The sequence below is a fragment of the Syngnathoides biaculeatus genome, chromosome 12 (assembly GCF_019802595.1).
Source record: "Syngnathoides biaculeatus isolate LvHL_M chromosome 12, ASM1980259v1, whole genome shotgun sequence".
In the NCBI taxonomy this organism is placed as follows: Eukaryota; Metazoa; Chordata; class Actinopteri; order Syngnathiformes; family Syngnathidae; genus Syngnathoides; species Syngnathoides biaculeatus.
In genome coordinates, this window is record NC_084651.1 from 8,108,719 (window position 1) to 8,136,391 (window position 27,673).

A 27,673-nucleotide genomic window follows, 5' to 3' on the forward strand; every position below is an offset into this window, starting at 1 on the left:
AAAATGCATTTGGACGCTTTAGCAAAATTTTTGAGGATTCCGGTGCAGTCAGACTGCTAGGAAATTGGAAATATGCCACTGAGAACAAGGGCCAACTTCATGTGTACAACATTTAAAAAAAAAAAAAAAAAAAAAAAAAAACAGGTGATGGGTGACACTTTATCGTGCTTTTGTACTGTATTTGTTATTTGCCTGCATTGATGATGATGATGATAATGTAAGACTATTGCATCCCGTACCTTCCCCTGTCCCAGATCAATCACAATCCCCGGATTATCCATCCATCACATTTCTGTACTAGTTTTCAAGGCATTAGAAATTAGGGTGACGGGGGTCATTCACAGGGTTATTGTGACTGAGGTACTGAGTGCAAATTGAGCAGAAACCAGCACCTAAAAAGTCAGCTAAGGGAACCGCTATCTTGCAAATGGCCATCAGCAAATATTTTTGTTTCGCGACATGAAAGAAACGTTTTCTGCTATTTAGTAATGTAGTACATCACTACAAAGTAAAACAACTGAGAATTTGTAGTAACACCCTAAAAATTGTTGAGTTTCCCATGATATGTGCCATGTGTTTTTTTTTAGATGCCACGCTATGTGACTATAAATCTACTCATAGCCATTTGCCCTTTCCAATACTGTATTTTGATTTTGTCTGATTATGATGCAATGTAAGCCTAGAGTAATGTTGAAAATAATAGCAGTCCAATGTGACTAACCAGATTAATCCAAGTTTTAAAAAAAAAATAGCTGTCTGCTGTTGACCTTACAAAAAGTATACTGTACTGAAAATATCCATTCATCTGGTTGGTCACATTGGACTGCTGTTATTTTGAACACTACTGTGTACTGTATCACTACAAAGGACAACAACCATGACATATTTACATACTAAATATTTTTGGGTCTCAATAAGTATGTATTATTAGGCTACATTAGAGAAACATGTCTGAGTGGGACAGAATGTAGTCCTACTGTATGTCACACCAATGTCAAGCAACCATGATACTTTGTTGTGAAACCCTAAAGATTGTGAGCTGTCAGATGAAAAGTGTATAGTATTTTTAGGGTTTGTTAGCTATGTGTACCTTGGGTTATTTGAAAAATTTGTTCCATAATTTAAACATTTTGAATTTTCTGCATAGTCTGTCTACTGTTTTTGTGCCAGGTGTAGCAAAATGTTGCAACTACATGTCCACACCTTAAATTTTCAGCAAATTTATTCACAAGTGTACACTGGGTGAAAGTAAAATGGGCACCGCCATCACTTACACTGATCTCCATTTCATGAGCAGCTCTAGTGAACTCATGGGGGTCCGGCCCTGCACCACTCACATCTGTTTCTGCTTGTTGTCTCGACAACAACCAGATGTTATCTCGCAGTTGACACACCTCCGCCAATCTGACCGCGGCCGTAGCATGCTCGGCTTTTGAGAAAATTAGTTTCCGTTTCCGACTGAGAAGTTATGTTAAAGTCCTCGTGCACAATTCATGGCTCCACATGTTTCCTTACACGTTGCCCATAAACAAATAACACCTCAGGGTCAAGTTAAGCAGCTGGGGAAAACGCAGGCGACAAGCGCATGCCCAGGGTGTTCAGTAGTTCTGCGGCGTGAGGTTGGGTGACCTTACCTGTCAGGTCCCTCCGCAGCTTGCGTAGATCTTTTTGAAAGTCTTCAAACTTCATCTGGGATGCCTGGAAAAGGTCATGTGGCTCAGGTAGCGGGTAGGCACACGTCTCTCTTCCAGCGTTCTGGAGAAAAAAAACACACATTCGTGTAGAGAAAGACCTCATGCCTCTTGACTTTGGGAAGGCCTCTCTGGTATAAATTACAAACACTGAGCCAGATTGATACAAATGTCTTGCGTGGCCCTTACATACGAACAAAGCAAATAATCCTAAAAAGATATGTTTGATTTAACAACACATTTAGAACCATTTGAGCAGGGCACATTAGGGGGGAAAAAAGCATCACAATTCTCTCCATCACTGTCGCTCCGAGGCCATTATAAGTGCTACGAGCATGTAATGTAGGTTGATTTTGGCAGGCACGACTCTGGGCTGAGTTCATCTCATCTGGCGAAAACTAATTATTTACACCAGCCCCGTTAGATGCCGTGCCAGCGAACGGACGACCAGTTTGAACGAACCCAGGCCGAGAGATGAAGAGTGAAACACAGACAGAAAATCACGAGCCAGCCAGAAGAGGAGGGGAGAGAGATTTCAGTCTGCCGTATATACGGAAAAGAAAAATAAATAATTTGATAAAGGATAAGTCATTGTATCCTCTGGCAAGAGAGGAGATGAAAAGGGGGCTCTGGAAGGATTTCTGAGGGAATCGGACCCAAACGGAAAAGTGATTCAAATAAACAGAAATGAAAACATACCTCATCAAAGTGCCTCAGATAGTAAGCAACAACGTAGGACAAAAGACTCTGGGAGTTATCCTGAAAGAAAGGAAAAGAGCTAAATAAATAAACCCAAATCCCTTTATTTATTAATCTAATCATCTCAGAGCAGAACGTTTCAATTTGTGCGTGGGTACACAAAAATAGAAACAGCAGCCTTAGAAGGGGAGCATCAATCATGACATTAGGGGAACAATGTAACAACACGCTTGGCTGGCTGTCATAATTCAGAGGGGGATGTTCTTTATGGATGCAACGCTTGGTCCACCTCCAGTACAGCGCAAAGCATCATGGCCTTATATGGCGCTGCCAAGGGCAGACTGGGACCAGTGTGATATTGAGCGAGAAGAGTAAACACAATGGCCTCTCCTCCAAAGCTCTGCAGCTCATGCGGACCAGAAGTTCCAAGACCGGACTCTAATCCCAGGTCTGTGGAGTCACTGGAGGTCAAGACTTTCCGATTACTCTCTGCACTATTTTTATATGCAGCGGGGAATCTTTAAGACTGAACACAATATCTCCTTCTCATTTCAAAAGACTTTCCCATAAGAAATAATGACAATTATTCCATGCACAAAATTGATCACAAAACATATGCACATCCAAAGTTACATTTTGGAGTCCCTGAAGCACTACGTTTTAAGCGGTTAACAGAGTTAAATCAACCTAAAACAAAAATAAAAACTCCAAATGAACTTCAAATAGTAAAGCTTTTGAGTTGCAGTTTAATTTTGGATGTTCCACCGTAACATGAAAACATTACTTAAGCTTTTCTTTTAATCACTTACGCTGCTCTTTACATCCTTGAGCTTGGGCAGAATGTCCAAGGTGAAGCCGTCGGCCTGCCCCCGGGTTCGATTACCTCCGTTCATGAAGTTCCCGAAAGCCAAAACCAGGCCTAGAACCTGCAATACACACTTGCCATTCTGAAGAGACTGAAAGACACACACACACACACACACACACACACAAACGCACTAATATATAAGTCAGGGATGCTCATGCTAAAAATATAGATATGTATAAAAGATTATGGTGACTTACCTTACATGTTTTTTGGAGGATTTCCATTTTACGGGCAATTGAGGTGATGCATTCGGAGAAAGTGGACTGGAAAAGGATGCAGAAAACCCTTTCAGAAAAGTTGGGGATCTCAGATAACTGCAACAGAAACCTGACGAAAGGATGAAGGATGTTCACTTTCATTCACTGAGACGACTCCAACTAGCTAGTAGCGCGCTCTAGACTTACTGCTCCGGCTTATCCAGCGGCTTTGCGTCCTCCTTTCCTTGCGCCGACTTCATCTGTTTTGTGATGCTCTCCAACTCATCGTTTTGGGCTCGCTAATTGGTGGAAAATATACATTTTTTTCCACTTAACTGTAAATTTCTTCAAGGCAAAAGGGATTCAAAGTTAAGGGGGACTATTGGGACTAGACAAGATTATTGACACCGAGGGTTAACAAATTTATGGTTTTGGAACTAAGATGGAACTAAGAAACTGTGTCATGGATGGTTGACTCGTCGATATACTACTCCTAAAGCCCTAAAAAAAAATGGAAAAAGTGTGGAAACAAAATTACGCCAGAACATGATGCTTTTCTAACATTTCAAAAAGGCATAAAACAGATTTTAAAATATGCAATACGGGGATGAACACTGTATGCCATTCCCTTTCTAACCCTTGACCACATCATGTGATCTTGGATATTACAAGCACAACTGATATAATTCAAGGACACAATAAAAGCTTTATTCTGTCAGTTCCACAGTTCCGCCGTAACAGTTGTTGATTATTATGATGGATCCGGACAAATGTAAATGGTGCTGCTCCCCCAATTGTCCGTAGATCCCCAGAGCTGGAGGACCTTCGGTGTGGATCATTGGCGGGCATCAAACATGAGCATCAAACGTGCCGAGGGTCCCGATTAGTATTCTGAACACCGTTGCCTTCTTTGGGAGAGGGCGAGCTCTCATTCGCCCTCCTCTCGAGACGTTTTCAAGTGTAAATATATTTAATACAAAGCAGATCCATTTCAAAGGGTGGCAGCACAGCCCAGCAGTGTTTGGTGTAATTGGGGACAAGTAGGCATTAGCGTGTGATCCTTGAATTGCAAGGGCATGTTGCAACAGTTGTTAGCATGGGAAATTCAGTCCCATGTGCAATATCAAATGCAAAGGAATGCAGGATGATATTCGTGATGCCAGATTTCGAGCAGTAGCGCGCCAAATGGTATTCATTATCCGCTTTTCTAGTTCTGGCCAAAGGGAGCTGACTATGGCTAATTCTCTCATTTATGTCACTCAGTTTCTCGTTTATGAGAGTCTCCGTGCACTGAAGTGCAAAGAATACTTTCCAAATGAGCGGAGATATAATGTCATAGACAAAGACATCAGGAGCCACACGCTATGAGGAAAATGAAGAGGTAATCATGAAAAGATTGCACAAGAGGTGCTGCGGTTCTGACTGACCTGCGTGACATTTAGCTACCGTCGGCAGTCTAAGCTTCAGACAGCCAGTCTGGGCCCAGATTACGGCTTGTGATATTGCAAGGGAGGGAGCTGTGTCCCACTATCACTGCGACCCCCTTTTAATGGCTTATTGTTCAAAGCACAGGAGCAACGATAATCCGCAAGATCGCAGACTGAGCGACTCTACGCCCGCAGAAAGAAGAAAAAAAGGGGGGGGGGTGAAAATCCCTATGTGCTCGAATTAAGTTTGTTTGCGAGCGTGTTTGTGTGCGAGCCGAGGAACGTGAGGGAGAGCAGCCTTCTTTCACGAAGCAAGCAAGGGCGTAACCATTAGAAGCCCCCTCGCATTCCTCAAGACAGGCTGACTGTGCTGCCAACTGTGGTTTAGGGGTCTGGAGACCCACAGACAGGATGGAGTCTCGCAATACAAAAGGGAAACAATTTGGCTCCTCGACTCAATAACACAGCCCAAGGCAGCGAAGGGGAGGGGGAGGAGAAGGGGCGAGAGGGCTTCCAAATCGTGGGGTGAGCGGTTGAGAGGTTAGAGGAGACTCTTGACACGTCGGTTCAGAACGGCAGCTTGTCTTGTTCCTGTGATCAACATCAGCAATACACCGTGAACACCCGCCATTTGCGGTTCGCTATTCATGAATTCACCAATTGAACCTGACAGCGTCACATACTCCACATGTTTTCTGCTCTTTATGTAAAAACCCTAAAATGCCACCAGGTCACACCAAAGTCCCAACTTATTCTCCAAGAGGAACAAAGTCTGGAATGGACAGTTTGTATAGCTGTCCATTCCAGCACTTCTATTTTATTTATTCTATTCAGTTGTACAATATTCATGTTTAAAAGGTGATTATTTTGAACTGTAAAAATATATATTATATTTATTGGATTTGTTGATTTTTTTTCAGGATTTTCTAATTTATGCAATTGAAAAAATAGTGTCATCAGAATCATCTTTAAAAAAGAGGAATCTGGTTGTTGGATGGAAGCCGCTATAGTAGGACAACAGACAGGCTATGACAAAATATGAGTTTAGGACATAAAACTACTACTACTACAACAGAGTTATTGACCAACGAAAGGTCACCTGTAAGGTGCACTAATAGTGCTGAGTCCAAAAGAAATTTCAGCTTTTGAACGTGACTAGTAATGGGATAAACATTGACAGTTGTGCAAATGGTGCAGACAGTTGTCAAGCAGGATTGGCCACTATTGGTCAACAACATAGGAAAATGGTTCAAAGTCCACAAGACTACAACAGGGAATACACGAATAAAGTCGTGTCTCAACAATGACGTGCAAAATTGTCAGCATGTTACAACATAATTTTAAGTCAACTGTTTAAGTGGTTGATGCCAAGAGGAAAAAAGCTGTTGGAATGTTTGCTGGTTTTGGTTTGCATTGTCTACTCAAGGGAAGGAGGTGGAAGTGGTGGCGGCTAGGATGTGGCGTGTCCAAGAGGATTTTGCATGCCCTTGTCTTAGTTCTGGCGGCATGGAAGTCCTCAAGAGTGGGTAAGAATTAGATACATTAGTTTTTGCTATCATTGACTGTGTGTTGCAGTCCTTGTCCTTTATAATTTGTCCTTTTTTGCAGCAGGACAAAACCAAAAACGGGACTGTATGAACGCAGGACTGATTCAATAACTGCTGTGTTGGACTGCCTCAACAGCTCCTGTGGAAAACGACGCTTCCTGAAGTCCATGATCACTTCTCCAGTCAAAATCACCCTCACCTCTGTGAAGTTTATGTGTTCTCCCCGTGCCTGTGAGTTTTCTCTCTGGGTACTCTAGTTTCCTACCACAGCCCTCCCAAAAAAATGGATGGTAGGCTAAGTGAATACTCTAATTTGCCCGTAGATGAGAATGTGACTGCGAATAGTTGTTTATAGGTGCCCTGAGATTGTCTAGCAACCACTTAAGGGCATACCCTAACTCTTATCCAAAGATAACTGCGTTAGGCTCCTACACACCCACGACCCTAGTGAGGATAAGTGGTACAGAAAATGAATGAATGATTTGTGTTGATCTGGTACGATCAGATCCATATCAGTATCAGTCAATACTCAAGACTGCAATGTGAGCATCATATGGGAAGGGAAAGTTATATCGGGACATCCCTACTTACAAATACCCCAACTTATAACTTTTTCCGAGTCATGCGCTGTCACTTGGTCTATATTTTTTTTGTGTCACGAGAGAGCTTCAGCAACACCGCCGCTCGAGCAAAGTGGAAACAAAAAGTAGAGGCACAGTTGCAAATGGACTTTCAATTTTTTTTTTTTTTTTTTGCAATAAAAAACACATGATAGCAGCATTTAATCCCTTTCAATTTGAGTTCAGCACAGCTTTTAAGTAGCGGAAACAGGGCAGCTTGTCACAATTATGGGCAAGACAAAAGCCTACTTGTTGAAAGCACCTGAGAGTCAAGTCGAACAGTATGTATAATGTAAAGCATGTCTCAGTAGTTACTTCAAGGTAACTCTGTGTTGACGCGATACATTTCAATTAAAAGACAAGTTTCAAATATTCCTTTCCATTCTGTTTTTCAAGCCGCTTATCCACACAAAGGCTGTGGGAATGCTGGAGCCTATATCCCAGCTAACTTTTGGGCAAAAGGCAGACTACATGCGAGAATGTATGTACGGCCTCAGCCGTTAACCAAGTCCAAGTGTTTTCACAACATCTTAAAATTAACATGCTCATTCTTAGATCCTCCCAAATATTGTGTGGATTCCCGATGGTTATCTACTAGTTGCAAGAGAGCGCCCGTTGAACAGAATACAAGGTACACTTTTATTGTCAGAACATCGAAACGTGCTTTTGTGCAAATATTATGAAGCTACAACGCGTTTGGGAAGTTTCGTCAAACAACGGCGCTTTGAGGGAAGACGAGCCCTCTCCCAGAGCAAAACTGAATGAAGTCGATCAGGTCCAGCATGATAAAAACGTTTACCGTGTAAAATCATCACTCCCTAATTCAGACCCACTCCTTTCATCACATGGTTTCTGGCTCACCGCTTTGCTTTGGTACTTAATGCCCATGTCCTTTAGTTCAACCCTTTACAGGGAGGCAGGAAACTCCAAATCTGAAGTGAAAAATCTCTTCACGTTGGAATGGCGTCGAGTGGAATAACATGACGCTTGATTCTGGAAACAGCAGCCTTTTTTTTTTTTTTTTTTAGACATAAGTTCAGCTTTTCGCTTTTGAAGGACTGCTATTGTGTGAATTGTGGTTTCGCAATTCAAATAAAGCAACGCTAACAGCTGACGGACGCCTGCTTTGAAGAGCAATGAATCACAATCTCACCAAATCCTTCTCAAGTTTCCTTCTGTCATAAAATAGCCCATTTATTTATGTAGGCAGCATGAAACGTGCAAGCATGTCTTACCGTTTGCCGCAAAGGGCAGTTTCAAAATAAAAGCTAAGTGGAAAGGAGGAGGAAAAACTGCTTAAAAGTCTTGGCGTGTGGCCTTTTTTGCTCAGCTTTGTATATTTATGTATCTTCGCTCTGGCTTGAAAGTGCAAATATATTTATTGCTTGAAATTGATGACACAAAACGCAGTCTGTGAGAGACTCCTTCATTTTTCCCTTCAAGATAAAAACAACATTCAACATTTTCGGTGCAACTGTGACCCTCCCTGATGCTTTTGATACTCACGTTCTCATAAAGAGCTTGCAGGGTCTCCAGATCCACAACTGTGCTGTCCACATTGAGAACGGCTGAGGAAGGGGGAAGGAGAGGGTGTTAAAACCGTGCAAGGGCCGGACCATTTTTGGCACATACCACAAATAAATCAGTGTATTATAACAAAATACGATAATGTAATATTTTTACAGTTCAAAACTATTTCTAGCTGTCTTAATGTGACCATGTTTGTCAAAAGAAATGGGCTAATTTTAGCAAGAACAGAAGTTGACTACCCCATTTTTGATAGCCTCATTGCTGAAATCTTTTCATATACATGTTTTTATGATTGAAATGTATATTTTATCATAGTGGCTTTCTGTTGTTATACTAGAGAGGCTCTAACTACTGGACACTAAATTCCTTGTGTGTTTTAACATACTTAGCCAATAATGATGATTCCGATTCTCGGGCTAACGAGTGAGTAAAAGAAAGTTCAAAGTTAGGGATCATTTCCCACGTAATAAAAGAAGCTAAAATGCATGGCGTCTATTGCAAGCCACAACTGTCTTAATTTACAGAAGCCCAGGTCAAAGGTTAAGTATGAGGACAGCAGAACAGTGGTGAGATGTGCCGTAGGTGTGTCAAAAGAATTTAACCTGGAGGTGGGACTGCATTAGAGATCTGGGAGCTCCATCCTCAGCACCCTTCGACCAACATACTCACTCTCTCGCCTCTGAACATGTCCAAACCATCGAAGTTTGCTCACTCTAACCTTGTCTCCAAAACATCCAACTTTGGCTGTCCCTCGAATTAGCTCATTTCTAATCCGAACGTTTTTATTTTTTATTATTTATTCGTTTTATTCACAATCCTATCCTAGCATCTTCATTTCTGCTACCTCCAGTTCTGCTTCCTGGTGTTTCTTCATAGCCACCGTCTCTAATCCGTACACCATGGCCGGCCTCACTACTCTTTTATCAATTTTGCCCTTCATCCTGGTGGATACTCTGCTGTCACATAGAACACCAAACACCTTCCGCCAACTGTTCCACCCCGCTTGGACCCGTTTCTTCACTTCCTTACCACACTCTCCATTGCTCTGGATTGTTGAACCCTTGTATTTGAAGTCGTCCACCCACGCTATCTCTCCTCCCTCGAACTCCACTCTTCCTGCTCCGCCCCTCTCATTCATGCACATATACTCTGTTTTACTTCAGCTAATCTTAATTCCTCGTACCTCCATCTTTCCAACTGTTCCTCCGCCTGTTCCCTGCTTTCACTGCAGATCACAACATCATCTGCGAAAATCATGGTCCAAGGGGAATTCAGTCTAACCTCGTCTGTCAGCCTATCCATTACTACCGCAAACAGGAAGGGGCTCAGCGCGGAACCCTGATGCAGTCCCACCTCCTCCATAAATTCTTGACACCAACGGCACATCTCACCGCTGTTCTGCTGCCCTCATACATGTCCAGTACTACACTGAAGTAAGTTGAGCAGCTTAATTGAGACAAAAGTAATGCTAGACTGGCATCTTGGTGCCCAGGAACTATTTTGAAGATGACCCACTTTATGCAGCCAAAAATAGTGCTTGCTTATCTTGTACTTATCAAATCTGGATGAATTGAGAGCGTCATTTAGACAAACGTAGTGCTTTATCACCGTCTTGTGTCACTTTCTACCAATAAACCATGTTAAAGTGAGTTCAGGATCTTCATTTCAAAAAGCAGCAGTGGTTTGACACCATCTTCTAGTACTTACAGTATCGGCAATCATGTACAGTTTTTTGCGATTTACGGGATCAGCTGGGTTTTCAGTGTCATTTATCAGAAGGAAAAGCTGTTCGCGAATGCTAATCTTTGCATCCAACAAGACTGTGCATTTCTACTCACCTGAGATTGCGTGTAACCCTGTGTTCAGACAGCAAACGAATTCTGCTCACCTGAAGCCACCGCTAATTTAACTCTAAGGTGGAAAGTGGCTCTGGATCGTCACCCAACCTGGCCAATACTTATGTGAAGGTGGCTATTATTTATATATTTTTTTAAAAAACCTGCTCCATTGCAACTGGATGGAAGTGCATAATGTCTCATACATTTTCAGAACGTGGCAAATAAAAGATTTATATGGCTTAAATTCACACTTGGTTGGAAAGGGACGCCAGAGATGCAACTCATTGTAAATAAGCAATAAAAGTTATTTTCCCATAATGTTTCGCCTTATTATAGCTGAGAGCTATGCTGTGGTTTGAAGCTGGAGGGGAAAACAACAGCTTTAATACCCTCCACATTGCCCAGCCCATCGCATGAGGCCACTTTCATATTCATCAGCTCTCGTTGCGATAGCTGGAGAAAGGGGCTGCAAAGTACAACATAAATACGGAGGTCTTACAAATGTGTCAGTGCTACACTGACGTGTGTTTGAACTCATGTGTTTGAATTCCTGGTGTCGCCTTTTTGTCTAGGCGCGAGGACTGAGGCGCCCACGAGCATTAATCCTTTGAAAGTAAATGTTTAAAGACAAACACAGCCCCGGGGTCTGCGGTGTTGAGGTCGTTGTGTAGTCCCGCTGTGCATAATCGCAGCACAATGAACACCAATACAACATTGTATACAGTATTTCATCGTGTCACTTATGAAACCCCGTGTTTTCTTGTGCAAGGTGTCAGGGGTGTAAATGGAACAAGGTGCAGCGGTACGTAGGTTGGTACACGCTACATTTACTCTAATAACATTTTGAATAAATTGTACTTTTCTGCCTCACAGTCCTGAGGACCGGGGTTCAAATTCCGGCCCTGCCTCTGTGGAGTTTGCATGTTCTCCCTGTGCTTGTGCAAGTTTTCTTTCAGAATGTTGCAGATGTTCTTACTGTTGTTTTGGCTGTGCTTATGGGAACAGCCCTATTTTATGGACAAGTAACTGTAAAACATGGAACTTATCTGTAATATCACAGGGAACTGTTTTAATTTGTGGAAAAAAGGAATAATATATCCCCATTTAAAACATTGGTTTTATAAGGGTGACCGCTTGGAATGAATGATTAATAATATAATTAAAATCATTTTGTGAAAGTTTATTTTTAAAAAAATCAAAGATTCAGGATTGTGCTGAGGCAGTATTGCAGTACCCACTGTAAGAAAAGAGCCTCACAGAACTGATACAATCAGATCTGCTGAATGTCTTTCGCATTTATATATGCCATATCGTTCTCCTTAAGAGTCTGAGCGAACCAAAATCATAGTTTATCTTGTCACTCACAAATAAGGGAGTTATTATTTGTTGCCCCGCTTCTCGCTTGCTTCCCCGCAAACCATTTGGTTTTCATTCAAACGGAATCAGAATCTGGCAGGCTGTTTTCGATGAAGGCAAGTTTTAAAAGATTGCAACACAGACCGGCCGCCACGTTGAAATCAGACATCAGCCACCATCTCTCGGGCCGGTGGACACGAGACAACAAACAACAACAGCCATATGTTGACCGGTCACTGAGCAACAGCGCCGACGCACACAAGGGAGCGTCTGAACGGGTGATTCAGAGGTTGTTTTCCTGTGGAGATGTTGAAACGATGACAGCCGGCGCCTTCTTTATCATCAGGAAATAAAACGCATGATTTATAGCATCAAAAAAGACAATTACACAAGTATGTGAAGCAGGGTAACATTTCCCGTCTCATGAAGTTCAGGATAAAGTTACATTCTTGAGAAGGGCCTGAAATACAAGTTGGAAAGATTTTCTGACTGATTAAATCAAATAGTATGGTATTAGTTTACAATGTTTTCATTTGATTTTGTTTTGAAATAACTGTGGCATACATCCCAATATCAAAATCAATTTTGTTGTTTGACCTAACTGGAGCCGTGGAACATTTATTTTCTGAATGAAATCTTTTGAGGTATTGATCAGTGGCCCATACGTCAATTGCATGGAACAAATGTCCTTAAAGTCATTCATCCCTTTATCCAGGCACCATTTTTTCCCCATTGTCCATCCATCCATTCTTACAGTAATGATTGGGGATTTGATCCTCATCCATAACATCCAATCCCGTTCATCTATTCCCACCAATCTATCCATTCATCAACCGCTCAATGTCATCGGATCATATCAATCAAGCCATTTAATCAGCATAGCCACCAACCCATCCAACCCTTTCTCATGGGGAAGCTGCAATATAACTAACTATTTAAGTCTCCTTCGCAAATAGCATTAAACACGTTAAGGCCCCAACTATTTAGAATACACTCATTTGCCAGTTATGTGGTTGTACTACCAGTCACTCACATTTGAAAAATGCACGGGTATGGTCCACCAGTCATGCTCGCAGATATAAAGTTGCGGGTGTGGTCCAATAGTCATGCCCGCAGATATAAAGTTGCGGGTGTGTGTTCTGTTTGTAATTATGAGTGTATCCCTTTAAGAGCGGAGGGGGCGGTGTCAGGTAAACTAGGAAGTAGAAGTAGGCTGAGCAGCAGCTCCGGTGTTAAAAATAAATAAATAAAAGTCATCAGGCTGTCGTTTACTGCGCTGGATCGGTCTTAAAGTGTGCTGGGAGTGTGCAACAAGTGCGCAAGACTACACAAAATAAGCGACGTCTTATAATATCCATGTTTTTCTACTCGTAACAATTTTCACGCACGTTATTTTTTGTGCTCGACTGTACAGATTTGCGAGTGCGATGGTGCGCGGGCGCATACGCGCCTGTCAAATCACAGTGACTGTAGTATGCAAGCCTCATTGTTTAAGTCTGACTAAGCACCACCTCACCAAAGCCCTTATATCCTTTCTCTCATCTCACCCTACATGACACACTGAAGTTTTCGATTACAGCTAATGGTGGGTTAAGGTAAAAGTTGTCCTAACATTGCAGATAAATGACAGCGCTAACGAGCGTGGCCCACACATGCCCTCCAGCACCGACTTGTGATGCGCCTTCGTTCAAACACGAATTACAAAAGAGTGAAACCTTCCCCGAATGCTCCAAGGACAAAAAAATACACCTTAGAGTGGATTACAAAACCTATAATTTTTTCACTATTCAATTTTTTTTTTAATGATTTTGATGAAGGCGTCACAATGAGGAAAGAGCTTCACCGCAGAGCGAGGTTTCTTTGACGACCGCGAGTGTTTGGACACGCCGATGAGTGACGACGCCAGAGCAATCAGAGACAAACTAAAACAGGAAGACAGCCTTTTCTCATCATCATCTCCCAAGTTACATCACTTTGACAAAAGGCTGCTCAACAACATGGTCACAAGTCGGAGAAAAACAGTCGTGTGGTTGTTAGCGGGGCCAGAAACAAAATAAAAATCACAAAATGGTGGGAGGACCGAGACAGGAATGACTTTATTGGTTTGTTCTGTGATGCTACATTAATTGGTTTTTCTTGATGTTTTTATTTTTTTTAATGCACCCAAAGTGTGCATGTATTGTACATGCAGAATAAATATTTTCTCCTTCCCACACTCCAATGACTACTTTCTGATTTACCAGGGCTTTGGCGCCATCCTGTGGCATCTTATGCCATGACAAAAGTGCACAAAATATATCCACAGTTGAGATTTTAAGACTCTCTGAGAATAGAAAGACAAAAAAAATTAGATTTGTGAGTAGCAAACAAATATCCATAGTAACCCAACTTGTATTTTGAGACTTGCATGGCTGCTAAGACCTTCAATATCACTAAGGAATGCATTGCATTTCTCTCTTATTTTGATCAATTGGGAATAGGTTATACAGTGAAGAAAATAAGTATTTGAACACCCTGCTGTATAACAAGTTCTCCCACTTAGAAATCATGGAGGGGTCTGAAATTTTCATCGTAGGTGCATGACCACTGTGAGAGAGATGATCTAAAAAGAAAAATCCGGAAATCAGAATGTTTGATTTTTTTCAACCATTTATTTGTGTGATACAGCTGCAGATAAGTATTTGAACACCTGAGAAAACCAATGTTAATATTTGGTACAGTAGCCTTTCTTTGCAATTACAGAGGTCAAAAGTTTCATGTAGTTGTTCACCAGGTTTGCACACTGCAGGATGGATTTTGGCCCACTCCTCCACACAGATCTTCTGTAGACTAGACAGGTTTCTGGGCTGTCGCTGAGAAACACCCGAGTTTCAGCTCCCTCCAAAGATTTTCTATTGGGTTTAGGTCTGGAGACTGGATAGGCCACACCAGAACCTTGATATGCTTCTTACGGAGCCACTCATCGTTTTTCCTGGCTGTGTGCTTCGGGTCATTGTCACGTTGAAAGACCCAGCCACGACCCATCTTCATTGGTCTGACTGAGGGAAAGAGGTTGTTCCCCAAATTCTCACAAAACATGGCCACAGTCATCCTCTCCTTAATACAATGCAGTCATCCTGTCCCATGTCCAGAAAAACACCTCCAAAGCATGATGCTACCACCCCCATGCTTCACAGTAGGGATGGTGTTGTTGGGATGGAATACTTTTCTTCACTATATATCGAATTTGGCCCCAACAAAAAAATACCATTACTAACTTAGCTCACTGTATGAATGCATACTAAAACTAAAAATAATAAATATTTAGTATGCATGTGAACATCAAAACACTTTTCATCCAAATGTGGAATTCTGGTCCAGATCCATTTTACGATTATTCAGCCGTCCACCAAGATTCAGCACACATTTCCATTTTTTTGGACTTAACAGCCACAATTTCTTAATTTAGCAGACATCCACATAATGTGTGATATCACTCACCATTCTGGATGTCCTTCATGTCAAGATGGATGCTGGACATCAAGATACCAACAGCCTGAGAACGCTTGTTGCTCAGAACCTTTGCCACCTAAACAGTTGTTGTGGATCAAACAAACAAACGAAAAAAAAATGAGAGGGGAACTGCAAACAACAAAACTACAGAAAAGATTGAATAATTGACATGTTACAAAAGGCAGGATCATTACTCCAACTGACATTTCTCGTGTGGGAGTGGAACACAACCCTACTAACCACAAACATTTATATTAAATTATAATGCTGTCAAACTGATTTATGACATCTCAATTTACTTTACGGCCACCGTCATTTCCATCAGTCATCTCCTAGTCGTGACGAAAGAACGTCTAGGACTGGTAGGGGAAAAAAAAAAGTTTCTATCGTTTTATTGCCGAATCGAGACAATGGAGAGTTAAGGTCATACTGAAGAAATGATGCTGCCTGAATCAATAAATCACAGCACATAATTTTTTTTTTTTTTTGTTAAAAGAAAAAAAACCTTCAAACATAACTACTTTGCTCTCCATGAGGATGCAGTTTGGCATATTAACAATCATATATGTAATCAAACACTCAGCTTTGTCTCCCAAAAATCTCTCATCTTAATGCCAAAACACAACACCTAAAATGGCTGATGAAATTTGCATTCAATGGGTGCCGCAACATATACAAGAGGATATAATTATAGTTGAGCATTTATTCTTCCTACTTTGTGGAAAAGCAAGTTATATTACAGCTCTACTCACAACAGTCCATTTCTTTTAATCAAGCTTATCTACATCGTTAACATATACCATATTTTCCGGACACCGTTTTTTTTTTTTTTTTTTCTCTCTCCATAGTTTGGCCGGGGGTGCGACTTATATGTGAAATTGACACATTATTACAACGATGCATCTATTTTTCAAATCGCTTATCTATTATTTTCACACTGACAATCATGAGAGGGCCCGTGCTGGTCATTGCAACCCATGCTTTTAGGCCCGTGTATCTGATGATGGATGGAGAGCAAAGCTTCCGGGTGAATCAGCCATGCAACTTCCCGGGAAGTCATTGGATGGCTCGACAAAGCATGGGCTTCCGTGACAACCAAAACCATCTTGTCAGGATTCATAAAGGCTGGGATAGGCTAGTTGTAACTGCCACTGATGAATTAGTCTGACGTAAGCAACGAAGAGGAAGCGGCATGTCGTCTACCTTTGGAGTCGGCAGATTTGTTTAGAAGTGGCAGTGAGGAGGAAGATTTCATTGGATTTTAGTTACCGGTCATTTGGAGTGACACGGATGGTTTTGGTAAACTACTTTGTATGTTCTTATTTATGCTATTGTTATCGGAATAACTTTTGTTATGTTAACATACCAGGCACATTCTCAGCTGTGTCATGTAACGCAAGTATACCGTTCAGCCTGTTGTTGCGTCGATTCTATTTTTATTTTAAATTGTTCGTCATTTAAATTTTAAATGACATGTCTGTTCTTGGTGTTGGATTTTAGCAAATAAATTTCCGCCAAAATTCGACCTATACTCCAGTGCAACTTATATACGTTTTTATGAGGGTTGAAACTTGTACTCCGGAGTCACAAAAATACGGTACGTAATCGATGGTTCTTTCATCCATTAAAATCGTAATGTAATCAAGAAATAGCTTATGCCTCACTTGAGGATGAAAATTTCCCTTCCAGATTTGCCGACTTACACCTTCATAGGTCTTCCATGAGAGGATGCTTTCTGGGTTGTCAATAGGGTTGAGATATGAGGACGATGGTGGCCACATCATAACTTTGGCTCCCATTTTTCCTGGTGCAATTCTGAAAACGTCAATGGTATTTTTTGCAGCATGGGAAAATATGTTGGCCTATCATGTTACTCCCGATAACTTTTGCCCAAAATCACAGTGCCGCCTCATTGCCGATGTCAAAGCATGGTGGGAATCCACCAAGCATCAATAACTCCATGTATCTGGACCACTAGAGAGTAACATGGTGAAGAAAACATTTGAAAATTATGCTGCACGTACTGTAACTCTGAGTCCACTAAAAACATAGTAGTAGCTCCCTGTGAGGTGTTAGTGGTTGCCAAAAGGAAGCTTTATGCATGACTGCAAACCTTTGAAGGGTCATGCATCAAGAGAACTGGACTGAATTGCTTTCATAAATGGAAAATGACATTCCATTCTTGGGATTTTATAATGAAACAAACAAAGGGAAGTCATGATTATTATGGTTTAGTCAATATATATTAAATGCGCTCACGCACAATCTTTTTTTTTTTGGTCATTTTCTTATTTGTGCTGTTGTTTGATAGCATCTAAAGGCGGTACCATCCCGTGATGACCGCTGGAGTCGAACTGACTACATCCAGCGTTTTGCCGCTCTGAAGTTTGTCATTTGCCAGCAGACCACAGAAAAGAATTGCTCGGGGACTGACTGACTGACTTTTCAAGAAAGGAGTGTGGAATGGCAAACAAGGCATTCCTGGATGATACAAGCAATTCATATTGCACACAAAAATTGCCTTTGCTGTCTGCTACACAGACCCAATAAATATTGCATCTAAACAATGCCAGTCATATTCGCCATAAAGGATCAAAGTATTTTGTTCATGAAAGCTAAAACCTTAAGGTGCTAAAGTTAAACGCAGACACAATCTGGTTCAAAATGATCAAATAAAAGAAATGGGTAGAACACTTTTGAGTCCCGTAGTGCAAAAGTTTGGCTGCATCATGGCCCCATTCTGTACGATGTTCATACGGAGTGATGAAGGGAAGATTAAAGTGATTTAAAGTCCACATAAACCTTCTCAGACCTCTTTGATAAATGAATTAAAAAGAACAGAGGACAGATATGAAAAGAATTCAGGGGCTTTGATATGAGATGGGATCCAAAAAGGAGTCCATTTGACCATTTTTGAACTACATGTTCAAGGAAGTGTCCAACTTTCGGTTCAATGGAAAGTTTTTGGGCGATGTTCACGTCGTCTGGAAGGCACCCACTCCCATGAAATCATTTTCATTCCCGAAAACCACATTTCCTCTTCGCAAACTGTCAGATGATTCCTCACGGATGGGAAAAGCACTTCCCGGGAACAATATTATTTGTGCCATTTGCAATTTAAACATAATTTAGCTGTTAAATACATTAAACATACAACTCATGACAAGAACATGTTTGAAATGAAGATCAAGCATTTCTCCGCCGGCTGATTGATGGAGTACCATGAAGCGTGCTGGCAAAGGGAGACGCTCTGGCTCAGAAAAGTGAATCACACATCGAGCACAATGGGAGGAACCACATCATGAAATACTGCTCCCAGGCTTCTATCCCCCAAATCCTCATTTTTTTTCTCCTCCCCCCCAATGAGGAGTCATCATCATTGCGAGGTTTCTTTTCACCGCACGCAAAAGACTGGCTTGCTGCCATAATAGGGTTGGGGAGATGCTGACAGGAGCCAGAGCTCACGCCACATTACAGTCTGCCTGTGAACACTCTGCAGTGGGACAAGATAGAAGCCCTGTGGTATCCCCGATCATAGATATCCAAGTACACATCTGCATTGACGTTTTAAAAGCTCATACCTGTTTGGCTTTGGATTTGCTGATTGTGTCGGAAATTGGCTTTTTCTTTTCTTTTACGGCACTTTTGGAGAAGAGATCCACAAATTCTTGAAAGTCCACTGTTGGTTCTTGAATTTTCTCCCAGACTAATGAGCCGGTCTGTCTGCAGAAGGAGAAATTACGTGAAGTATAAACATACAAGGGCATTGGATTTCAATAGTGTGCAAAAGCTATCATTAGCTCAGTGTTGTACCTTTGTTTGCCTAAAAACAAAGACATTTTTGAGTTGCACAAGGACCAAGGAAGAATGCATAAGTTTTTCCAGCCACAAAATCTGGAGTTTGGTGCCTTGCACAACTGTTATTTCACAGTTACACATTTCATCATGGTCTGACTTCCACTTTATGACTAAACTAATATCCATCCATCCATCTTTGGACACACTTCCTTAGTAGGGTAATGTGTGCACTGATGCTTAAACCAAGTTGACTGTGAAGGAGAGGCTGGATCCACCCTGGACTGGTCTCCAGGAAATTGTAGAGCACATATACAGTAGACAAAAGTATTCAAATTCAACTATGAACAATTTACATTCTTCAATTAACCTAAGATGCATCTTTTTGGCACGTGACAGAAAGCTTGAATACCTGGAGAAAACCCATGTAAACATGCGGAGAACATGTTAACGCTACACAGGAAGACCAGATCCGAAAATTTGAACCCCGAACCTCAGAACCGTGAGGGGGACATGCCAACTGTGTTGATTTCTGAACAACTTAGAGCCATTTTATATCAGTGGGGTTCCTACTATGTTCCCAACTGTATTTTTGTTACCAAAACATCACTGCACGACAATTCATTTGTGGTCGCAGCGCCTGGACTGCATCACATCCATTTTCCGCTAGGTTTAGCATCCCCATCGCCTCTCAGTATGCGTCAGATCTTTATCTTAAGTGGACAAGTTTCCTCTCTCCTGCATGGAGAATAGCTTGATGCCAGCGATGCATATCGGTCTCTGTGTTCTTACTTCTTAGTGTGCAGCTGAATGCGTGTCCAGTAGAGGGGCTTCATTGGCTTGGGGGGCTCGATCAGAGCCTTGGCAGGGGCAGCTTCCTGGACCGTCGTAGAGAACCTGGGGCCAGGCGGTAGTGGCAGTGGGAGGCCAAGGCCTGGGGGCGGGGGAGGAGGAGGGGGGCCCACTCCGGGAGGCGGGGGCGGTGGTGGGGGGCCCGTACCTGGGGGAGGAGGAGGAGGAGGAGGAGGAGGAGCTCCAAAACCAGGTGGTGGTGGTGGAGGCGGAGGCGGGGGACAAGTTCCAAGTCCAGGTAAAGGTGGTGGAGGTGGAGGAGGGGGACAGGAGCCAAGCCCAGGTAAAGGCGGAGGAGGTGGTGGTGGTGGTGGTGGTGGAGGAGGAGGAGGTGGGACTGTCTTGTTCTGCTGGCACGTGCAGACAAAACCGCCCTCACCTTTGGGAATGCCAGCGGTCACATCCAACTTAATCCCATCTCCTAGTGGCGAGGTCTGGACAAATGTTTCCTGACTTCTCGTGTCATCCTTGCTAACTTTCTCTGAGGAAACCTGCTGGCTCTGCAACACGGCTATCTTCAGACGAAGGTCAAGGATTGTTTTCTCCAGCTGGGATACGAGGCCACCCTCATCCTCAGAAGACTGACCAGACTTCAACCTGCTGGATTCCATCTGCTAATTATTGAAAAGGACACAAAACCATTCAAATGAAACAGTATACAGTGGTTGAAACATTATAATAAATAAATAAACATATAACGGGAATGAGGAATTTCAATCTAAACTCACCTTTTAAAGTCATATTTCCAAATTAATCTTTTAATACCCAAATGACATTTTGCGAACACAAAGAGTATAATTTTGAAATGCACTTTTTAACAGTAATACCCAAATGTATAAAAGCTCAATTCAATATTTAATACCCAAATGTTAGTTTTTTGTTTGTCTAACTGTACAAGCATTTGAAAATTTATGGGTAAGACTATTTTGATTTATTTAAGCAATGCAAAGTGTTAAAGATCTTCAACTGTACATACCGCTATAAAACGATCTAATTATATTAAAATAAAACAGCTTGTTTTCTTCACAAGTACTGTTCATTTATGAAAGATGTTGCATAAACCTTGCATTGAGAAATCAACATTTTAATGCACACGTGGAAGAATAACACATCCAAGTTTGGTTCTTCATATTCATCGCATCCCTTGTGGTGAGGGACGTTTCTGGAGATATGATCTATTTTCTTACATATCAATTCCAAATGAAAAAAAAAAAAAGAGAGGCAATTGTAAGCTAACATAAAAGTCAACAAAGTCTGCAATGTCTAGAATCCAACAGAGCTCATGGCTCCAGACTGGATGAGTGGGATAGTGAGACATTTGACCCCCAGAGACAGTGAGTCTCGTTGGGCCTCAAATAAGACGAGGGGGCAGAGTGGTCTCTTACGACCACAAAACATTTACACGTTGCGGTTGCATAGTTGAATCTTAAAGAGAATGTACAGCCATCCTGTTATTTATTCATTCTTGTCCTCAATAAGGCATCTCCGTGTGCTTGGTCAAATGAGACAAGCCTGACCTCTGGTGGCAGCTTGTGGATTTTTACATTTTAAGCATATGATTCTGGAGATGCTTACCAGGGGCGTTACCAAAGATTTGAGGGCCTGTGAAAAAATGCCAATAGGGTGCATATTGTTTTTGACTGCCAATCATGCCCTCTTGGACTCATCATCACTTTTCTCTCCCACACAGTACCCTTGAATGTCACCAACCTGAGGATGAGACGGTGCTGTTGAATTGACCTTCAAAGGTGATCTGGAACTTTGTGCTTTGGTTGTTCTCCCGCCGTACAGCTCCCATAGGTGCGAGGACACGGGCAGCCCCACAGTGGCCCAGGTGTACAGCTGCTCGCCCTGCATCCAGTCAATGGCAGTGATTGAGTTTTTGTTGCATGACGTAAAAAAAAGAAAAAAAGCAAACTGCACTTTCCCTCCTTAACATCAGTCCATCCATTTTCCAGAGCGCCTGTCCTCATTAAGGTGGTTATAAGGTAAACAGGAGCCAAACGGCTGACTTGGGGTGAGAGGTGGGCAACACCCTGGATTGGTCAATTCCTGGGCACATATAGTACTGTATATACAAACAACAACACACTGCTTTGGACAATTTAGAGCTTTCAATGCACAAACATGCAAACATGTTTTGCGGGGGATGTGGGAGGACGTCTGAGCACCCAGCGAAAACCCACACAAGCATGGGGAGAAGGACAAATTACCCTTCAATCGATCCATTTACACTATGAATTTCTCCTGTTCAGGGTACCAAGGAAAACTGGAGTCTATCCCAGCTGACTTTTATCAAGCGACAACAAAACAAGGTTGTTAAACCCATTTTTGTCATGGCCAACATTGCAATTATGGTTTCTCTCAGAGGGCGGTTATGTCTATAATCATATAAATATTAGTCATATTATGACATATACACAATTGCCCCTACATTTGATTGTTATTAGACTGTTCACAAAGTCAGGATAAACAGTGTCACGGAGAAAATATGTTTTGAGCGCTACAATAATGCCGGCATACAAATCATTCACATAGAGGACAAGTAAATATTAAAAAAAAAAATACATAAACAGACGACATAACCCACAGGCACTGCCTGCATAGCAAAGCAGACATACTACAGCTGCTGCACATAATGTTAAATATCCTTGGAATGATACAGTGGCAACAACAGAGAATATGAAATTGTAAGCTATGGAAAGTTTGCAAGCACATGTTTAGAGTAGGTTACATCAACAGAGATTTTGTGGCTCAAATCAGCAGGAAGTCGACACTTGATTTGCTTTTTAGTGGGCTGTATAAAATAATGTATTGGGTCAGATATGGCACATGGGCCTCGAGTTTGACACCTGTGGCCGAGACAGACTACCTGTCAATCACATGACCAACACCGTTTAATAGATGTTTAGGTTATGACTCTCAGGAGACACACTGTTAATTTACATTATAAGAGATGATTTCAAAACCTCATTTGTATTTACCAACATAATCGCTGGAGATAGAAAAGTAACAAAGCAATAGAGTCCGCCCCTTCAGGCACATACTGTACGGTACAAAGTCTACAGTCAATGGAATCCAAACGTTAATCTTTTGTTTCATGTTCAATCAAACTGTGCTTCAGTTAATTGCAATACAAATTACAGCTCATGTCTCTCCCTGAAGCAAATTAATTTCAGGCACTTGCAGTAAATGCTTTATTCCGCCTAAATGTAATTAAACGTGACCCCCTTTACCGCACCTCATGACTTTTGGTCTTTATCTCCCGTATGTACAGTAGGCCATGTATTTTAAAAGACAGAATTAGTGAATGCACACTGCCCCTGAATATTTTTGGCAAAGCTATTTCATTGAATTATGAAGTACTGTAATGAGCCAAACCTCAGACAGAGTTTTGGGTGCTTTTGGCTTGGGAAGAGCAAGTTGGCTGAGCTGGATGGAGGCACGCGGAGCGATTACATAACGTGGTCAGCAGATGGTCCACGCGAGCATCGCCGATTGTGACCGTGTGAGTGGGTGTCAGAGACGTTTTAATCCAGTCATGGGCGGAAAGGCCGTGAACATGGATGAGCGCGTTCCAGGATGGTGTTTTGTATAAGATCGTATTTCCTGAACGAAATGCATGCCTCACTGGAAGAAATGAAATGAAATTGAATGCGTTTGCAACCACTTTCGCCTAATAAGTAAGTCGAGGCTTTAAATATACTGCACTGTAAAAATTTATACCCGAGAGCAACCTTGTGACATTTTACACTGACAACAGCAGTCTTTGCTGCATGCTGCTCGATATGTACAAAAGTAAAGGGTGAGGATGATGACAATTGTAGTATTGTGTGCCCTTTTAAGGACAAACCTGATTTTTGATACAATCGGGAAAATTCTAGGCAGCACGGTAGTGTTGGAGGGAGCCCATATCGTATTTGCTCACAGCAGGACATAAGAGTAGTAAACAGAACTGACCGAGGCAACTCGGTGGATTCAGAAGCAAGGTGGAATTTCTGCTTGACAGGTAAGTTTATCCTCTTTTTGAGTTTTAATGAATTGTACATTAAAGAAAATATCTAAAAATAAAACTTTAAACCAAAAACGTTTGGTGTTATGGTAGCATCAACACGTTATTTCCAATAAACTGATGCTATCAATTTAACATCCGTAGACGACGGCTTGTTTACGGCGTTAATCCTAGCGTAATATTGCTTGCACCGCTCTTTTCGTCCTGCTGGACAGCGGTTCCCGGATTATTTATCACAACTCTGCATTTTTCTAATCACGTGCCATTATGAGTAGCCATGTTTGAGAGGCATGCTCATGCACGTTAGTGAAAAGTGCAGTTTTGCTCAGAGACCATGGCGGGGAGGGATTACTGAAGTGAGGCTACATTTAAATCTTGCTGGTTCTTTTAAAACTCTCTTTTCAGCTATATTTATCGGGTATCTGTACTTTACTGTAGTATTGGTGACATTTTACTTGCAGTCCCAATTTTTTTGGAAACTATACTTTCGATTACTTACAGTCAGAATAGGCTTGCAATTTTTTTTCCAACAAGTCCAGCCTTTGCCTTGTCTTGCCTTGTGACGTTTTTGACTACAAGAAGGATTTCTGTTGAATGTGTTTTCTTATGCCAGCCTAAAAACTACCAGCTTCTGGTGTTCAAAAAGTTGCTATCTCACCTGGAACAAAACCTAGACAAGTGAGCTGTATATTTTTACCCACTTTCTATTAGGTTATTTGTCATTTTTGCGATGCAACATGATTTCTCCATCTTCCAAGCCGTTTATCATCACAAGGGCACAATAGGGGAAAGGCGGACTACACCCAGAACTGGTCACCAGTCAGTCATAGGGCACAAACCATGTTGTGTTTCTCTTCGTATTTCTATGGTAATTTAAAAAAATAAAAGTGGAAAAGTACTTTGCGTCCAGGGAAATTATCCCCCCACCCCTTAGGATGCTAAATTACAAAAAGTATTGAGGAGAATATGAGCATAATGAAGCTATATAATCCATAGAAAATGGAGGGCTAGAAAGTTAGCTTATTGGTTATTAGCCGCCAACTTCAGCCAATACTGCATTAGCATTTTAATTAAATTTTTCTGGCGTTCAGACTTACGTTAAAAGCGTGCTTTACGTCGCCATGGCGGTCCCCTCCGTTGTCACTGAAGGGGTGCAGCAGTCCTTGAGTCAACATTCTCTGGCACATTTCCTTGGCCTGGTCCTCGGAATCGCCTTCCTCCTGGTTAATACACAGCCTGTCCTGCAGCGTACGGCCTGAAGACACAATCCCGTGAGTCAAAAATCACATTCCGGACGAGTAAGACGTTGGATTTCAGACAGAGACGATAAGTTCATTAAAAAAGGTTGTTTAAAATAGATGTGACGGTTTCGGATGCGATAATTAAACACTTGCATGGAAACGCCTGTAACTTGACGTGAAAGTGTTAATGATGCAGCTCCCTCGCTCAGTGTTAAAAGTGTTTTTTTATTTCCATTTTTTTTGTGTAAGTTTACAACTATATAAGATGAATGCTAACTTCCATTACACTACAGATCAAATGTTAGCATTAAGCATTTAAAAAATATTTTATTTGACCTTTACAGCACATTTTCACCAATTTCGTGGGTCTTGAAATGTGGAAAAATGGGTTTGCTTTATTGATGTTATTTAATATCGGGAATAACAAATTTTAAGTGGCAGAAGTAATTTAAAAATTACTGTACACATTACACAACCAGAATTATTGATAAAGCTCCTGAATTGGTTACATAGATTGTTATATTACATTATGCAAGTGTAGTTTAAAAATAGACTTTTGGGGATAATTTCACGCGCAATATTCTGTAATTATTCACCCAAAGTCTGAAACTTCATTCCAGTTTCAAGAGTAATCGAGTTAATTAAACTCGAACAGAATAATGTCATTTTTTCCTCATGGATGGCTGTTGCAAATAGTTTTGTCTCTCCCTCCTCAGGGCTGCGTGTGACCTGGAAAGCTCACAACAAATTCCGCAGCATCACATGCATTGCAGAGGCAGGGAACGGTGAGACAAATCTCACAAATGTCTCAATTCGCAAGATTTGCTACCCCTAAATGGCACCGATGCAACTTGTTTATCGTCACAATAATATACCTCTTTGTTGGGTGTCAGCTGATGAAATGTGAAATGACGTCACGTCGTGACTCATATTTATCACGCGGTTAAACTGTCACTTTGGTTTCGCGTCAACAGTGGTGCACTGTGGGTAAATCCGTGCATGTGTATCGCCAGGTCGACAGTTGTGGGGCATACACAGACAGACAGACAGTGCAGAGCAGCTGAGCTCATCTAATGCGCCAGAAGGGGAACAAGGTAGCATTGTTTTAATAGGCAGTCCTCATAATGACACAAAAGAGAACCTCAGTTTTATTTAGTTTTTTTTAAGGCATAACGTCTAATCAGAAATCAGATTTTCTTGCAATTATTATTTTCATTACTGGATTATTTGTAATTAGGAATTGATTGACGGTGCAATTAAGACATTACTTTTTTTCCATTTTTAACAATTGCATGAGAATTTATTGTCAAACCCAGTTTGAGCTACGTGGTAAACAAATGCGTTCTTCCCAGAAAAGATGCAGAATGCTTTGGTACGATGAGCAACACTCGTGTGCAAAACGAGCACAGGCGCACAGAAAAAGGGCAATTATGACACAAAGTGCCACACAAATATGCGTGGTTTTTTTATGTTGTTGGACATTAAAAACAACAACAAACAAAAAATAGTCACAATTTGGCATAATGTGATAGCAGTTAGGAGTAGGTAATTTTATTGAAACGAATGAGGAATAAATAAATGATTATTTTAATAATCCATTAACTTTCATTTTATCGCACGTCCTTTTTCTGTCAAATACACAGTGTACCCTGAAGTGTCGACACAGGGACAAAAATCCATATTTTGAAATGCAAATTTTCAACAATCTGATTTCCAACATTTATGAAACAAAGGTTGACGCGCTATTTCCTCTCACTTTGTGGAAAATGTTAAGATTAGATTATGAGATATTTTAGATTGAACATAGAGAAGCCTTACTTAACTGAAAGCATAACGAGTGACTGTAAAGTTATTGCATTAATCCTAGTTCATGTCAGTTTTGCTAAACAACCTTTGCATCATGACTGTCTAGAATCATACTAAAGAGTTTTTTTGTTAAATTGAATGAGTTTCAAAATTTCAAGACTTAAGGGACACCATGTAGAACATTCTTTTGTTGTCGTTTTACAAAATCGTACTAAATCTTCAGAGTCACATGTTCCCCCTTTGTGGAACAATTCAGTGCATTAACGAGATTAAATGATAAACCCAAACCTGATGCTCCTTTTCAGTAGATCTATTTTTTTTTTTTTTAAATCTGGGATTCTCAGGGCCTCTTTGCAAAGCAGATGTCTTGCTTTATGCTCTACTTCCTGTGAGATGTGCTTCCCTTCATTCATACTTCATTTGCAAGGTCTTGGAAGGCAACATCACCACTCATCAACTGGTCAAGTAGTTACCGGTAAAAGTTGCCGAGACTAAAACTGTATCAGGCAGAAATCGCTGTGAGTTTTTCATGCAAAGTTAGCTAAATTGGACCGTTTTAATGATACAATCAATAACTCTTTTGCTTTTAAATTGAACTTTTTAACAAAGTTTGCTCTGTCGTCATCTTTATTACTGTACTATTTTTTTGTCCTTTTGGCATCAGTGATATTAAATGCTTGCGCTGAATGATCTGTGGAAATC

At 41.3% G+C, this 27,673-nt stretch overlaps 1 protein-coding gene across 6 annotated transcripts in view; it reads right to left on the reverse strand.

Annotated features, from left to right (window-relative positions):
- Positions 1-27,673, reverse strand: part of fmn2a (formin 2a) — a 57,045-nt gene that overhangs the window by 25,669 nt on the left and 3,703 nt on the right. For 4 of the 6 annotated variants that reach the window (XM_061836320.1, XM_061836321.1, XM_061836319.1 and 1 more), the window contains exons 3-13: positions 25,022-25,179; positions 21,623-21,763; positions 19,853-20,526; positions 18,847-18,988; positions 15,254-15,341; positions 8,556-8,617; positions 3,663-3,754; positions 3,456-3,585; positions 3,200-3,346; positions 2,391-2,450; positions 1,635-1,755 (exon numbers count right to left, since the gene is read on the reverse strand). In XM_061836320.1, the coding sequence (XP_061692304.1) occupies positions 1,635-1,755; positions 2,391-2,450; positions 3,200-3,346; positions 3,456-3,585; positions 3,663-3,754; positions 8,556-8,617; positions 15,254-15,341; positions 18,847-18,988; positions 19,853-20,526; positions 21,623-21,763; positions 25,022-25,179 (1,815 nt within the window). Of the gene's footprint in view, positions 1-1,634; positions 1,756-2,390; positions 2,451-3,199; positions 3,347-3,455; positions 3,586-3,662; positions 3,755-8,555; positions 8,618-13,855; positions 14,097-15,253; positions 15,342-18,846; positions 18,989-19,852; positions 20,527-21,622; positions 21,764-25,021; positions 25,180-27,673 lie in introns of those variants that run through there. The other 2 variants (XM_061836322.1, XM_061836325.1) reach the window with 2 other exon arrangements.